Consider the following 18,426-nt stretch of genomic DNA (forward strand, 5'->3'; position numbering starts at 1 on the left):
TGAAACACGCCTGCTCGGGTGAAACATTTCACTACAGAAAGGAATTCATTACATGTTAAAATTTAACCAGTTAACTAAAAAAATAAAGTTCTACATCACTAATGTTCAACAATAAGGACCTTTAAAACAAATATGAGCATTTTTATGAAAGTACGCATGAATATACACCAAAAACAAGACCCTTACAATCATCAGCTACGACAAAACATTGACTACAAACACCAGTTCTCACTGTCACACATGTTCAGTAGGCCTATCGTTTTATTACATTCTAGTATGTTGTGACTGTCAGACCAGATGACACTTTTATCGATATGTTTTGACTGTCAGACCAGATGACACTTTTATCGAGATGTTTTGGCGGTCAGAGGATCACCAGTCATTTCTAAGCACTGCGTAATATATATATATATATATATATATATATATATATATATATATATATATATATATATATATATATATATATGTGTGTGTGTGTGTATGTATGTATGTATGTATATTATTTCGCAGTGCTTAGAAATGACTGGTGATCCTCTGACCGCCAAAACATATCGATAAAAGTGTTTACTTTTTACATTCGTAGAGTGAATTTGGCATTTACATGTTCTAGCCATAATAAAACACACTGCAACTTTTGTTTTATAAATATCAGAAAGTTCTGGAGTTTTAAAAATTACCAAAAATCTTGGAGAAAAGTGTTAAGATAAACGATGAAATTCTGGACCATCTTTCGAAACGTTCTACAGCTTGATATCATTTCAAAATCCCTATTATGTTCACATTGTTGCATTATTCATAATTCGTTCATTAACAATACAAGAAACTGTACTTAATTTCTGAGAATTAGAAATGACCCTTTCTAGTATATTGTTTTGTAGATTGGGCTGGTGAACCAAACTACCGAAATAAAGAATCAATATGTCTTGAATAGGACAGAAAGTCTTCGCAATATATATATATATATATATATATATATATATATATATATATATATATATATATATATATATATACCTTGAACGCTTGTGAGGATTAAATCCTTTGTTTCGGTCAAAAATATTGCAATATCAATTTTGATTGTCAATGATTAGATGGCTATTATTGGCTTATCCATCAACTTATAAATTAAAAAAATTTACAACTTGATCCAGTTGTCTCCAATCAAATAATAAGTATCTTTCATAAACCTAGAAACTATTGCTTTCAATATAGTTACCCGTGTCATATTTCGATTTCAGCTATTTCGAATGAATTAATCTACTTATTTTTAGTTTTTATTTTATTATTTGGTTTTGGAGCGGTTCGGAGTTGGTAAGGGGGAAAAGTAGCTAATATCGAGGCTTCAGAGATCACATAAACAATTAACGAGACTGGCCAGATATCACATAAACAATTAACGAGACTGGCCAGAGATGCTGCAGATGGTTCAATAGTCGTCATGTCGTCGTCATTGCATCACACAGGTAATTTATATGCTTCACTTTCACGAACTAATGAAATCTTTTTATCATTTTCAAGTCGTGAAAAAGGAGGAATCTTTCTGAGAAAAAAGAAAAAAAAAGAAGAAGAATGACATGTTTTTTTCTAGTCACATTCAACACGCTGTATCACCAAAAGTACCTTTTAACTGTCTTTGTCATTACACTTCATTCAATCAGATTTATTTGTTAGATAAACACAACAGGAAACAATAATAATAAAACTAACCATATGATTCTTCAGTAACATCGTTTGAAGGTATACTTTTAAGTTTCTTTTTACTCCCTTTACTTTAGAGCGGCGCCGTTCAAAGTTGTAAAGGTGAGTAAAACCTAAATAATATAAATATAAGCACCTAACTAAATTTGATTGTCTTATCGACTCAAAACCATTTCTCGTTTGACCTCGGTTTCAGCGCTATAGCCTCCCTTTCAACATAAGTCTGTTTTAACTTCCCATTTTTGTCCAGCGTCCATCTACACAAACATCCTCCCTGATCTGACGAACTCATTTCAGAGTCTGTATTCCTCCGCGGTAAGAATCCCTGGTTCTCAGAATAAGAAGCACTTTTACATGACCCATTGCGCGCACGCCGGTTTCCGTTTACACTAGCCATTTGACATTGAGAGAACTGCAGCACGCGCGGGTCAGGCTTCTTCAGGAGCCTGTACCATTTTTTTTTAATTTCCATCTGGGCCTGAAAGAAACGGAGAATTATATATATATATATATATATATATTATATATATATATATATATATATATATATATATATATATATATATATATATATATATATATATATATGTATGTATGTATGTGTATATATATATATATATATATATATATATATATATATATATATATATATATATATATATATATATATATATATATATCCTTTAAAAATCATTTGATCAACATAAAAATCTCTCTTGGTTATCATCATTTAATTTTCTTGTTTAGCGAACTATCACATGTAAGACACTGAAGGTTCCAGTGATAATTTTTATACGCACGAATGACAGTAAACTATTACCCCACCGCTTTATACTTTATCGACAAAGAATTCGATAGGATTTTTTTCCACTATACAAACGCAGGGATAGTTCTGAAATCTGTGGAAAGGGGGAAATGTGGAGAGGTTCGTAGTAGAAAATATTGATATTCTCTGAACATAGTCGAGAAGGTGTTGCATGTTTCAGATATGAACGATATATTTGGGAATACATTATTATATAAATGCTAACGTCTGTGTACATGTGAGTATTTGCAATTACTCTTCTACGGTTATTTTGATGATGTTCTTTTCTCATTTCTTTTTGTATATATGTTATTTGCCAAACACAGTAACGCATTCAGCTCAGGAAGATACTTGCATTTCCCTTCTCAATATCTTTGTCTTCAACGTACAGTCATTTTGTCTTTCTTTCTATTTATTATAATACTAAATTTGCCGACTCTGAAACATCCATGCGCCACATTTATATGTTAGTTCCTCAATCAGTACCGTTCATCATCACATCTGGCTAAAAGGTCATGCGGTTTTCGTTTACAAGCCTTTAATAATGCCTATAAAATGCATCTGCAACATTTCTGAGATACAAGAAAGGAATGGACTTCAACAAAATCATAATGTTACTTGCCGCCGCAAGAGGCAAAATAGATATCGTTTATAATTTGTTCTTCGTTCTTTATTTGTTCATTCTGTATTCGCTCAGCGTTCGTACTGTTTTCGTTTTCCGTTCATTCATCAATCATTCATCATCCCTTTTGCATTCTAGGGTCTCTATCCTTATTGCACTCTCAGCTCCTCATCTAAATGCATATATATATATATATATTTGTTTATTTATTTTGAAGGAATGTAAGGAATGGTATAAATAATATGATTTTATATATATATATATATATATATATATATATATATATATATATATATATATATATATATATATATATATATATATATATATATATATATATATATATATATATTAGTGAAAAAGGGGTGTCTAAAGCAGCATTATACTGACCTCTGGATTCAAGAAGCAGAACAAAATTGCAACAATAAAACCCTGAAAAAAATTAATATATATTTCCAATTATTGTGAATTAAATGGGCTTTCTGCAATATGATTGGATATTAAAGGTCACGTGATACTGTTCTGAAATTGGTAAATTATTGGACTACTTTCAGTTTCAAGGTCTGTTTATACAGTAAACCAACATTGCAAACACGTCAGAGTGAAGCGCTTGTTTATTCTGTCAACTCTGAAAATCAGTATAAATATAAACTACATCCTGTTTCTCATTTCCAATATCCTTTCATTCAACTGCATATTCTACTAAACACTTTTGGCGTTCGTCTGATACATAGTCCAGCAATGTGGCCGATTACAGTGAATTTTTACTGCACCTTTTTGCTGACTTCGAGCAATCAGATGACAAGGAGCTAGAAGCAATTCTACAATCACCAGAAAAAGATGTATTTTCTGATGTTTTAATGGATATGAAAAGCGTTGAAGATTAAACATAACCACAGAAAATTACTGAAGCCCTCCAAAACCACCCTATTACCGCCGTCATCCAAGACATGCACAGCGCTAATAATAATAACAGCCTGCGAAAACTGGATCAGTCATATTTAAGGCTAATGAGGAGCATTTGCAACGTTTCAAGACGTTATCTTAGGATAAATTAATAGCCATTGAAATAAACCACCAGACGCAACAAGACATAACACAAAGTGAGACATTTACGTTTCCATAAACAGGAATTTAAAAGACACTGGAAAAGAAATCGACATTTTATCAAAGACAAATAATTACAACGTGCTGGTTCAATTTACGCAAATGATACAAGTACTTGTCTAGGGAAATCTGTACAAGTTTTCTAGAAGAGATCTGACAAACCAGCAAAGACCTTATTGGCACACTGCAGCAAAGAAGCACTAAGACGTACTGAATTAGTTACCGAATGATAGACACGTGAACCTGCAAAACCACCAGGGTTCTCCTCCTTCATGCCAGACATTTGCAAGAATGCAAGAATTTAACGCCACACTGGTAACAATTCAAGCTATGAGTGATATTTGGTTTGCTTACAGAAATATTTTGTTTATAACAGACTACAAACGAAAAAAGTTTCTCAAAACATATTATCGCAGACCAAGCATTAAACTAAAAACAAAACAACTTATCAGTTCAGTTGTAGCCAATATGACCACTGGTGGTCCAACTCTGTATCAGCACCTAACACCCCCTTTCACTTCGGATCTAAATCTACATCCCTCATTAAACTCTCCAATCAAACGTTCAAACACTATAATCGTACAGTCCTTTCTGTACTCCAAGACTCGACACTGTACCCAAACAAAGAATATAGCTGATCTTGCGATGCACTATAACTTTAACAACTGCACGTTACACTTTAGAGTAGAATATATTCATATAATGTAAGACGTCTTCCCAGATATTTATGTTGTTTGGGTCGAAGTCTTGCTGTCAAAAGAAATGGTGTTGTGTAGCGTTTTCTTGGTTCGACTTACAGTGAAAGCAGAGGCCCAGATTTCAGGAATATCTCACACATTGTGCAGCCCATATTGACACATTTCCACCAAATAATGCCTAATTGCTTTATTCGGACTATGCCTATCTTTTACCTAATGGATTTAAAATCTGACACAAACAAGTGGACAAGTTACGTTGACATACATTTTAGTTGGTTGAAATGCGATGGAAGCCAACAAATGCTTAAGTTAGTTTAAGATGGAAAATTATTTTAAACGAAAGGAAGCAAAAACTTGCAAATATTGACGTAAGCGATATAAAAATTCCTTTCGTTTTTCGTTAAAGAAACTCATCTCTCCTTTAACCGACTTCGGCATTCCTCGGCTCCTGTCACTTTTTCTTTTATTTTCTTCCCTCACGTAAAATATTCGATGTACTTTTTATATTCCTTAAAAGGGATACTAATAAAGAGTCAAGTTATGCATCTGCTGTATAAGACGTTTGAATATTTGAGATTTATTTATTTTATTAAGTATGCTCTAACTGAATATTAGTATCTAATGATGTTTAAAATATATCAGTGAACCTATAATTACGATTTTTAACATGGTATTCATCATTTAGTGATTGTTTCGTAACTCGCATTTAACCAATCAAAGGCTCATATTTCGATAGGAATATGCACTGAATCTGATGATTTTAAGTCCTGTCTCTTTCCTGATATATAAAACTGATACATAAAATCAATGCAGCATATACACATTCCCTTCCCAATTGCTTCAAAATTGATTTTAGGAAAGCATACTATAACAGCATTAGAGATTCTTACGGCAGTTCCAGTTACCAATATTTGAGTCGACGGGATGTTTTCGGCCATTGTAATTAAATATCTTACAGTAAATTAAATACATTTAAGGAAGGCGATATCATGGATCTCGAAATAAAATATTTCTTAAAGATTAGATACACATGATCAGTGCTGGAAACAATTCTTGAAACCTACCTGGAATGAATTGAAGAACATTTCAAAATAAAGTTTAACGATTTCTGCGGTGGCATTCACATCTTCCGGTAGCCCAATAAAGACTATGTAGTGGACTCCAAACAATGGGATCAGAATAAGAGTTGACTTGGCTATCCGCCTGCAACAGCACATGAAATCTATAGTCATGCAAAGTGGCATTTATTCAGTAATGGCATTCAGACTTTCTTCTTTATACAACCACAGTCACACATACAATTTTCATCACAACTACTAACTACAGCTGGTGCTAAAACTTCAATTGCTACAAATACAGATTTCATCAGTTTTAGCACTAATCATCCTGTTCTTTGATCGAAGTCCTGATCTGAGTCACCATCATCATCTTTTTCTTCTTCTTCTACTGCCGTTAATGTTAAACGATAGCTCTCATGGTGCAGAAGCAACTAGAGTAAGAGCAATGGCGACAAGAACTGGGACACTAACAAGAACTATAATGAAAACAAAAAAGAGAAGAAAATCGCAATTAATGTTACTACTGCTTCTACCACCATAATAATCACGTAAAGAATCACATATGTCAGCCTGATAATGATAGGAAATACATTTAACATCAAAACATCAATTTTGCTTCCAAATATTTGTCTGCATTTTGAAAAAAAACACACATTAACTAGTACATTTATGTTTTTAGAAACCAACAAACCAGGTTACTGTTTCCCAATATTAATGTATGCGGCCTTCTTAAACTGCATCTGCAAAGCAAGTACCAATTTGGAGTGTCGTCAGCTGTGTTGCAACCATCGAGTCTTTCCTAGTGATTTTTATTCTAACAGTGTTGAACGCTTAATGACTTTCCGAAATTGTCCTCAGGGAACTTAACTCTATTATGGCAGAAATATTATGAAAACGTAACTTTTATATTTCCTGTTTTGTACATTTGTACCACTCTTATTTTGCCTGAAATTAGAGCTCGCCTCCTTCTCAATTGGCGTAGAAAATACTGTCGAGTATAGGCAGTGCAGCAATATTGATTCTTGTTTGGTTTTGATCACCTAAGAGTTCAGACTATTTCTGTCCTTCCTACCTTTTATCACCTCGGCCAATGTAGATATGTGAGAAAGCTTGCTGGTAGCTTCTCGTGGGTCAGTAGTTCTTTCCGGGGTTTTCAAGGGTTCTTCCTCCACCATTAATACTGGCCGTCATGTATAGCCTATCTTATGCTGAAAAATGGCGTTAAACCCTATAATAACAACAACAACCTTTTATTACTAACAATTACCTGTATCTATTTGTTCTTTTTCTCGGCTTTTTAGGGTCATGTAGCTTTGTAAATAAAGCTCGCAAAATGTTGATAAAGAACACAAAATTCACCTGCAATGATAAAAGCAAGCATTTGACATTGCACATGATTGTCTCTCTCTCTCTCTCTCTCTCTCTCTCTCTCTATATATATATATATATATATATATATATATATATATATATATATATATATATATATATATATATATATATATATATATATATATATATATATATATTCATTATACGCAACACAATGACGACGAAATCAAACCATTTTTTAAACTAGCCTATGCACCTATCTTTCTCAAAGAGTCTTAGACAAATGCAGACACAAAAGAGAGACAAGATAAACAATAAACACAAAAGGCTTGAAATTACAAAGTTTACATGACTATTTCTAATGGAATTAAAGCTTCAAAAGGTTTTATGTTTCGCCTGCTTCAACTTGACGATATAGTAAACTAGTTGATATTGATTTACAAAGGGATAGGCTGTAGTGCCATCTGTTTTCGTTTTAAATGTAAGCCTAAATTATATCCCAGATATTTCATTAGTTTTGTAATACGAGGAATGACGAGTGTGTGTGCCTGTGTGTGTGTGTGTCTGTGTGTGTGTGTTAGTGGGTTTTTAACGTACGTTTAACAATTTTCAGCTATATCGCTACGACGTATTGATTTTTATGATGTCTAGCACGGGGGTATCAAGACGAATTTAATAACACCAGGAAGACCTCTAAGCAAAACAGCAGTAATTATATATGAGCAATGAGCAGAATGAATGAATCATTTATTGTAAAAATGATAGCTGTAAACAGACGATAATTTTATTTGCGTGTGGTTTTCAATCTGAAGTCTTATTAGTTTCAGCTTCTTCGTTTCCGTTTTCTACGGCGATGTATCAGGTATGATTCCGTTTCACTCCTGATTTCAAAACTCTAGTTTGGCTTGTAAACAACTGCAGTTATTGTTCAGCGACTAGTCTTAAAAATATGGTGCCATAGCTTCTTTGTTTGCAAGTCAATAAAATCAGTCAAGCTGAAATAAACTAGGGAAATGATGGAAACATTTTCAGACTTCGGTGCCATTACAAATAACTATATACAATTTTGGAATTTCAACACCTTTTTGCGTTTTCTGTTTGTCTTGTGTCTGGTTTGTATTTATCGCTAACAAAGGACTCCATAAGAGCCGAAGCGTTTCGGCAGGTTAAACACTAGTTTTGTTCCATCAGCCGTCAGTTTCTCGCATTTATCTTAATCAATCCCAGACACACGAGATGGCTCATTCATTTAAATATACATTCTGAATATGGTCAATCTATATACGTAAATGTTGCGACCAATAGAAGTACCCCCCCCCCGCCTATTCCCATTTGGACTAAAGTTTATGTTTTAACATTAGTCGAAAATAACAAAATTTATTTAACATTTTTTAAAATGCCATCTACCTCAGTAGAGAAACATATGCTTTATTTATATCTAACAAAGACTGGAATATATCACCTAAAATTTAGAAACTGCGAGACACGTTGTTGCAAGACTTTTCGCAGGTAGTTTCTTTGTTTAGCAAATCAGCCCAAACAACAGGAATATTTTGCAACCAAGACTTTTCGCTTTGTCTATTAGTTAACAAAATTGGTCTAATTATCCCCGGCACAAGTGGTTGGCGTTTGATAAAGAAATATGATCATTCCGTCAGTCCATTCGTAAGTCCATCACACTTCCGTTTCCAGAGCACACTTAAAACACCGTTAACGATATGTCAATAAGACTTCGTACACATTTGATACTAGTAGTCCAAATGTGTATTTTGCTATTCACCAGTTTTTCAAGTTATATTTAAGTCCGTTTGTTTGTCAACTCGTTCACTACTAGCATTCTTTTTACGCGGTGGGGGGGGGGGGGTGGGGGGGTGTGGAGATCCAAAATTCGTAAAATATATCTTTGTGACTTATGGTACATGTATTAGAATAGTCACCTAGTACTGTTGACAATTATTCAGTTTCAACGCTTTTAAAGTTTTGTCGATATGTGTTTTCATCTACCCATCCATCGTTTACACTTTCGTTTAAGTTATCCAAATGAAACTTGGTACTTTAGACTTAGTTGCCCAAACACGTGTTGTTATATTCAAAATCGTTCAGTTTTATATGCTTAATGTTTTAAACGTTAGTCGTCCATCCATCCACGATCAACATAGCAAAATTCCACAACTATCTGGGATATTCCTATGAAATTTGGAACACATATTCGACTAGTGGGATGGTTCGCCTTTTTCACAACTTTTCAGTTTCACTAACTTGTATGTATTGCATTATATTTGACATCCATCTTTCCACAATTTATACTTTAATTTCCGGAGCAAACTACGAAATCCTTCAACATATCTTAACCAAATCATGCAGTTGGATACCACGATGCGTACAACGGTATACCACAGATATGTATAAGACCAAAAATATAATATCTAGCAAAGGTGCCTATCGCTTCTTGTTTTAATTTCCGCTTTGTTTATTACTTGAACATCTTGGTCTGCTTTATAGTCGTACAAATGAATACCTTTAGTCAACGCATTAACAAACGGTAGTAAATAACTAAGAAAGGTTTCTACAATCCAAACGTTTCCATAATTTGCAATTGCCTCTAAAATCAACCACCCGCGGTAACCGGTATGTTGGTAATACTGCTTAATTCTATTATACACAAGTATTAGATATGAGGTCTACAAGCAAATTTTGGTATTATGATGTCTTCAGTTTCATTAATTTCTACGTTTTACGTATGCCTGTCGATCCATCCATCTTCATGCACACTTTCGTTTCTAGAGTAAAATTCCCAAACTGCTCAAAATACCCCAATGAAATTTTACATACGTGTCTGTTACTTGGTCAACGACAAATGCGACTGTCGCATAATATACGCTTTTTATGGAGCGTGCAATAAACTTGACTCTTTCTCTCTCTGTGGTCTGTCTGTCTGTCTGTCTCAGTCTGTCTGTCTGTCTGTCTGTCTGTCTGTCTGTCTGTCTCTCTCTCTCTCTCTCTCTCTCTCTCTCTCTCTCTCTCTATATATATATATATATATATATATATATATATATATGTCCCTTCCCGATCCAAACATATAAGTAATGATGAAACTTATGTTGTTTTTTTATCGCAAAAACGATATGCCACAAAAAAGAAAATAAAGAGCACCAGATTTCACAGTATATTTTGCGTTCTGTCTCTTGAGACGATTTAGTCTCACAAAGTAATAAACTATATATATGTGTTTCAAAATAAAACAAATAAAAAGTCATATTTTGACTGCCAGTAGCACTTTAGAATTATCATGTGAAATGAGGGGACAAACATAATACGCTTACCAATATACTTAAAACGATCGGCAATTTCAATATCCAAAAGTATCCCGGATGGTTATTTGTATTCCAACATCTGAAAGGAGAACATAAATATAAATAGTTTTCATTGCCAAATAGACAGTTATATAATTTTTAAGGATGGCAATGATCCAAGACCATGGTAAGCTCCATGAAGTCAAGGGAAAATATAATTAATAAATATCCCAGAGTGTAATATAATAGTCAGCGTCATTTTCACGTTGCATCCTTTTAATTGCCCGTGTTCTTCAGGACCCAAAATTAGCAATCTCAGAGCAAAAGTAGTCCAGTGGCCCCGGCATATGATACCACTTACTAATCAGCCTTGTTGGTTCGGACATTTTAGTCCAATAAAATGCTCTGCTGACTGTGAGGCAGACAAACTGTGTTTTGATTCCTTGACATTATACAAAGGCTGAATTCAAACTTCTGGCATCCGATTGGCTTGCGTCACAGATCACTGATCAGTCAGGGTTTATAATTTTGAGCTTAGTTTGAGTTTAACTAAAAATATTTCTGTAATCTCCAGACCAGGTCAAAATTGAATTTTTATACTACTACAATATTTTCTGCTTTTATAATGATTAAATCCTGATTTCTTTTTTGGTATTAATAATTGTCAAAATAAAATCACAAGAAGAGAACATACAAATTTCTGGCATTGTCAGATAATGAATATTTCTCAGAACTAATCAATTTGCAATGAATATTAATATAAAGCAGAAACACGTTTACCACCTCTCCTCGAAAGAAACGAAAAACATATCGCAAATATAAATTTTGCATGTAAGATTTCTAGTGATACGAACTCTGAACTTTACGGAGAACTTACATTTCTTGAATAATGTTATTGCCAGAGTTTTTTCATTGGAATTATCTTATCATTTAAAATATTGTTTTTCCACTGAGTTTCAAAGAAAATTGCACTGATACAATTACTTGTCGAAAGGCGAACGCTCTGTCTACTCTGGCCACTGGAGCAGTCTAGATAAATGGAAATATTTCATGACTGAAGCGGAAACATTTTATTGTCACGAGAGGCTCAATCAGGAGTGACAATACACAATTTTTCCACTTCGCGAGGGAAATAATTCCTTAGATATTCTGAAAAAAGCATAGAATTTTTTTTCTGTTATAGGGCAAAAACATCCGACTTATATAGATTCGTTTTCCATTTTGTGTCAATGCATGTAACTACTGCATTACTACATCAAAAAAAAAAAAAACTTATCACAATAGTTTCAGGAGAGCATCTTTTTACAACAAATTTATATGTTACATATAATGCTTTAAATTGTATATTTTGTTAAATTAATGAATGTTTTCATGCGAAAATTAAGACATTTTATCGTTATCACGTTTTTTGTGCGGATTGATACAGTGAACAGTGCTGGGGTGGAGATGCTATAAAAATAGAACAGAATGGTAAAACAGACTTCAGAGCTTAACATTATAAAACAACAGATTTTAATGAGTGTGGGTTTACTTGTGATGATTTTTATTTCTAGCTTTGTTTGTCCCGGTAACAGACGCTGCGTGCAAACTTCGACAGTCATTACATTTAAGCCTACGATCGACACTATCCAATGGCTGATTTCTTCATCCTCTTTAAACACGAATATGATGACAGTTAAACTCGCTACACAGTTTTATTACTACATGTAATAAGGAGCTTTTTAGTAAAAATACGTACCATTTGTCGTTGAATGTAACAGGCAGACGATACTTTGTTGGTCACAGAATATCAACTTGCAACAGGCCGTGTATGATTGATGTGGAAAACAAAGGATGTGTGGGTAGATAATTTTTTTGTCGGGTACCCGGCCGGGTCGGGGTGATCCATTACCTTTTTGTAAAATTTCCCCACCCACCATTTCTCACCTTCGTTTTTGTCTACCATAAAACAAAGGGTGTGGAGATACCATAAAACAAAGGGTGTGGAGATTTTTTAATTATTTTCTTACTGCCGCGACAAGTTCAAGATTTTATCGTAAAACCCTGCCGGGCATTTCTGGATAGTGCAAAAGCTGGCCAGGCCTGGTACCCATCCATCCCTGTGGAAAATTATAGAAAGGTTAACACATGAAGCCTAATCTTTGTTGTTTGGGGTTTTAGGAGTTCTTGATGGCTCCTTCTCACTAATTACATAAATTTACACAAGAGGGTCGATTTTCTGGACACATTTTAAGATTTATTCATCGTGATGGAGAAAGCAAGACAAAAGAGGGAGGGGAGGAAAAGATTGAGGTAAAAGAAGAAGAAAAGCATCAAATATGCCTAAATATGGAAATACAAATCTGAAAAACGTACATGAAGGTAATTTAAAAAGGAAGTAGTTCCAAAAGCGATATTCCCGTTGTGACTATCAAGTGGTATAGCTACTATGACGATACTATTTTTCTCCGACTGATATTTTGCAATACTTCATTATGAATATATATATATATATATATATATATATATATATATATATATATATATATATATATATATATATATATATATATATATATATATATATATATATATATATATATATATATATAATATAATATAATATAATATAATATGATATAATATAATATAATGTAATATAATGTAGTATACTATAATATAATATAACATATACCATTTCCTCATACAAGGAGGTTAGAACATTTAGCTCCGATATCGTAAAGGATATGCAATATAATCTGGGGGCTAGGAAGATGAATCTGTTGCAAATCATTATTATTATTATTATTATTCCGGACGTTATCAACACAAGCGACTTAGATCTGAACTATTTTTGCAAGTGTATTATTGCTAGTTTAAAACATTTTTGAGATGCAAATAAAGTAAGCATTGAAATATTACGATTGTGATCGGTATAAGGACTGATACGCTGATTTTGAGGGAATATTGGAAGCTGGTATTTTTATAAGTTTAGTTTTTGAACGCATCGTTCGCTATTATTTTATAATAAAAGAATATAATCAAGTGATGAAACAATACGTAATAAGAAAGCAGCACTAAAATCGACTAAAACAGAATTCAAGTTTATATTCTGTTCACAGAAAGATCTAGTAAATTTGGAAGTAAAAATCACATTCCATTTCAGTACTTCAGTGCTAGTGGCAAAAATCGTCAGCTGAATAAAAGAAATTAAGATTTTCTGTTCTGACTTTTCTCGTCATGAACGAATATGTCATGTCATGAACGCATATATATATATATATATATATATATATATATATATATATATATATATATATATATATATATATATATATATATATTGTCTATGTATATATGTCATGCAATGGTACCGTTTGAATACGTTTGCAAGATCTGAAAAACGATTTTCCCAATACTAATATAATTAGACTCGTAAAGTTTGCTTTCCGAATAAGAGCACATCAAAGACAGTATATAGAAATAATGAATCAATCACCCTATCGATTGTTGCATACATTCATTGGATTATGAAATAATTTTTTTTATTATCGACTTTTTATTGATTCATTCATTCATTATTCGTATGCATTTGCATGCTTTGTTTTCGCGCTTTGCTTGAAGTGCATTCGATGCTCATTTTGCAAATGAGTTCGTACAAAAATCATTTTCTAAATGCATTTTTTTCCAGATTACTTTTTATTTCCTTCATCCAAAACTCCTCAACTTCTTTCACAAAGTGAGTGTGAGAATTGTTGAAGTAGAATGAAGTAAAAAAAACTAAATTTTGACAGATCAGCAAAGAAAGCAATGTTTGTTGAAGGAGGCTCAATTTTCATTAATCACAGCTGTGATATACGTGTAACAACACTATGCGTGTGTTTATGTGAGGTGTGTATATTGTAGAAAGTTTGGAAATGTCTCATTTTGATAGAATTAAGTAGGTTGTCGAAAATGTGGAATAAGTCGCATAGCAGCAGGGAAGTTCTACAGACCAGGTGGCTCAGATAAAATTAAGCCTCCCACACAAACTTTATCCGTACAACCCTCAGATTTCAAAAATAAACCCTCCTGCGCAAATTAATCAGCGAAATTTCGACCCAGGATGCAATTTCAGACATAAAAAAAAAACAACAATTTTTTTTGGGGGGGGTATAGTAAAATTTGTGTGCGATTGCAAGGAAAGGACTGCAATTTTATGAATAAATTTGATCAAGACCGACTCGATACCTACTACGCGGATCATGAAGATTAATCGTGACAAAACCGTGTGGTGTTGCCTGAGCGTGACTGAAGAAATTTTTAAATTTATTTATGTCCATATCGCCGTTGCACCAAGTTTGATGAATGTTTCTCAGCGTGTGAGTATCAACGCCATTGAACACTGATAAAATGTTACAATTATCTCTAATCACCTTTGGAATTTGCGTATATCGCTGTGTCACGTAAATCACATCGGTGTTCTTATGTCGGCCACGCGAGAATATCCTAGCTGGGTTAGTTTGCTTATCCAGCATCACGTCATCGAAAACAACAAGATTATTAGCATCACCGTTTAAACTTTCCACCGATGGAGTTTCATTGATATCCGTTATAAATTCTATTGTACCATCATCAGTATTATCACTAAATTCCTTCAGTACCTGATAACATCGCTGATCATCAACAGATGGCGCAACCAAATACAATTTGTCCCATTTTAACCATCTCATTATCAAATTCAACAACAGCTGCGTCTTTCCAGATCCCGACGGTCCAATGATTATCATTCTTATCGAATTTGGTAATGCCGCGGTGTGTTTTGCTTGCTCGCGTTTCTTCGTGGCTGAAAAATCAATTACATTCATGTTATTAGAATATTATGGATTCATATTGTGTTAAGTGTCGCGCTCGAACTGCTACGATAAATCCAATCGAAGTCGTTACACGCAACAACAGGAATGCAATCAAGGGTGAATGCGCAGTTTGCGGGACAATCAAATTTAGATTTGTAAAAAAAAAGGTAGAAGAACCGGAGGAGACATTGCCGCCTCCATGAAAAATCTGCCTGGGTTGCCCTGGGCGAAATATCCCGGAGAGAAACATTTGCCAGGATATAACTACTGCGGACCCGGTACAAGGCTAGATATAAGACTTAACGATAATAATCAACCAAACCCTGGAGAAGAGCCAGTAAATGCCATTGATAACGCATGCTACCATCACGATCTTGCATATCGTAGCGGAGATTTAGAACAACGACACCTCGCTGATATTAAATTAATTCACGCAATAGACGCAGTACCTAATAAAAAATTCAAAGAAAAATTGGCAACTTGGTTAATAAAAGGAGCAATGAAAGGTAAATTAGTACTCGGTGCTGGTAATTTATAATGGAGCAAATATATTATTCTCCGCGAGGATTTTGGCGAGGAAAATCAGCAATTGCTAAACTTGCCAAAGCGGCAAAAGTAAAACAATCTACCGCTGCATCATGGTTATCAAAGCAAGCAGTTTGGCAAATTTATCTTCCTCCGCCTAAAAAAATACCATATGCGAGTTTCTCCGTCAGTGTACCTAACGAAGTTCATCAGGCTGATTTAATGTTTCTTCCTCACGATACCGTTGACGGAGTCACATACAAATACGTGCTAACTATTGTTGATATTGCTAGCAGATACAAAGAAGCAGAACCATTATCGAATAAAACAGCAACGGAAATTTCAAAGGCGTTTGAGAAAATTTATTCTCGATCTCCATTAACATGGCCGAATCTTCTTCAAATTGATCCAGGACGAGAATTCCTTGGTGCGGTTACTGCGTTAATGAAAAAAAATAATGTTAAAATCCGACGTGGCGTAGTTGGTGTTCATCGTAGTCAGGCTATCGTTGAAAGATTCAACAAAACACTAGCGGAACGATTATTCGGATATCAATACGCGAGAGAATTTATCCAAGATAAACGATCTCACGATTGGGTAACAAGATTACCTCACGTGATTAACGCACTAAATAACGAAGTAACACGAACAATATCAATGAAGCCCGCAATTGCAATTACAAAGACAAATATACCACTAAAGCGAAGTTCCACAATTCCGCCTGTGCTAGGTAGTGTTATTGTAAGGTATTTATATAAGGAAGGAGAAGCGGAGGGTGACAGAAAAAGAGCAACTGATCCAACTTGGAGCGTTACGACACATAAAATATCAGCCGTAACAAGATCATCAGGAAGACCAGCAATTTATTTTCTAGATTCGCTAGCTCCACAACGAGGATTTACCAAAGAGGAATTACAAATAATACCGAAGGATACTCAATTACCGCCATCGTCACTTATGTGAAATTTAATTCTACCTAACTGAGATAATTTTCTTACTCGAGACACAGCTAGATAAACTAAATTCGACCAGGAAATTCTATCATCGACGAGCCAGACCTGGCCATCTACTGTTAATCCCTGCGATGAATGTATCGTTGCTGCGTATCCGAGTTTCCATGGAGATCTTTCCGCGTTTATCGCATCATTGACAAGATTAATATCAACGAAAATAATATCATTCAAAACTAATGTTTTTTCTTCTCCGCATGGCAAAGTAACATTAATATTTTGTTTCCTGGTATCAGCGGGCCTATAGCACAACGGTACCTGCAATGTTGGAAATTTATCACAATGAAGTTTGAATAGCATTTCCTGAATAGCATCGCGAATAATTTTCCTACTAGCAACAATCAAATGATCAGGACGCCACAAAGTTAGAAAAATATCCATCGGAGTTTCGTCAATTATTTTTCTCATCACATCACATTGAAACTTATTAGGTTGCAACCGAATTATTTTTTTAAACTCGGTCAGTAAAATATCATCAGATCTATAATCAGCGTCGATTTCTTCATAATAATCAACAAAGTTTCTGAGCCATTTATGAGGAGATTCACCATCAATAGGATCAGGTTGGCCGTGATCTCCGCACATTATTACTGCGGTGTTTTTTTCTTCTAGCCAACCCAGAAACAATTTTAACATAACTAAATTTACTGTACAAATTTCATCAAATATTATAACCTTATTGATATATTTGTTTCCCATTCGAGCCGAATCCCATAATCCACCGCTGTACTTGAAATAACTGTGATACGTACAAGAATTAACGCCGCGTTGTCTTATTTCTCGCGCTAATCTGTGAGTTGGAGTCAACACAACCATATCGGATTTTGAAAATAAATTTATCGCTCTTGTTGTTTTACCACTACCACCAGGACCGTTCATGTAAACGAATTTGTTACGCGAAATCGGATCGAATGCGGATGCGGCCGTTGATACTTCATCGCATTTATCCTTATGAAATTTATCACAATCTTCCACATCCGCGTCCTCGCAATAATCTAGAATATCTTCGTTTTTTATTCTCCAAGTTCCCCAAGACCCATCAGTGATTAAATTTTCCAATCTACACTGATATTTCTTATCGATATAAAACGAGTCCGTTGCAACCCTTACCGCGATATCAGAAAATTTATTTATCATCGATAACAAATTTATACTGACGTAAGCGAGCATTGACGACCTTAAATGCGTATACTGCGCTGACTCTCCGTCAAGATAACTAATCACGGTACCTAACTTCGTTCCATCAATAATAATATTTTCTCTATTGCAAAATATTCCACGCGACACCGTATCGGCAATAATAAAATCCATCTCGGCATCATTGATAAACAACCTAGCATGTCGGTGTTTATGATCAACTGATCCTCCTTGAGTAAATTTACCAATTATTTTTCTTCCGATATCCTTCGCATTTTCACAATCCGTTGGCAACCACACCTCGGTCTGCTTTCTATACGA

General features: G+C 34.2%; 1 protein-coding gene across 1 annotated transcript in view; it reads right to left on the reverse strand.

The window, feature by feature from the left end:
* Nucleotides 1-1,048: 1,048 nt before the first annotated feature.
* The window catches only part of LOC149776189 (secretin receptor-like), a 116,572-nt gene continuing 99,194 nt past the window's right edge, over nucleotides 1,049-18,426 (reverse strand). Inside the window, exons 9-13 of the mRNA XM_089942505.1 lie at nucleotides 10,650-10,719; nucleotides 7,259-7,350; nucleotides 5,998-6,136; nucleotides 3,519-3,560; nucleotides 1,049-2,179 (exon numbers count right to left, since the gene is read on the reverse strand). Coding sequence (XP_089798631.1) covers nucleotides 1,865-2,179; nucleotides 3,519-3,560; nucleotides 5,998-6,136; nucleotides 7,259-7,350; nucleotides 10,650-10,719 — 658 coding nt within the window. The 3' untranslated portion in view covers nucleotides 1,049-1,864. The remainder of the gene's footprint in view (nucleotides 2,180-3,518; nucleotides 3,561-5,997; nucleotides 6,137-7,258; nucleotides 7,351-10,649; nucleotides 10,720-18,426) is intronic.

Source organism: Sinohyriopsis cumingii, chromosome 18 (assembly GCF_028554795.1).
Source record: "Sinohyriopsis cumingii isolate HCF-2022 chromosome 18, ASM2855479v2, whole genome shotgun sequence".
In the NCBI taxonomy this organism is placed as follows: domain Eukaryota; kingdom Metazoa; phylum Mollusca; class Bivalvia; order Unionida; family Unionidae; genus Sinohyriopsis; species Sinohyriopsis cumingii.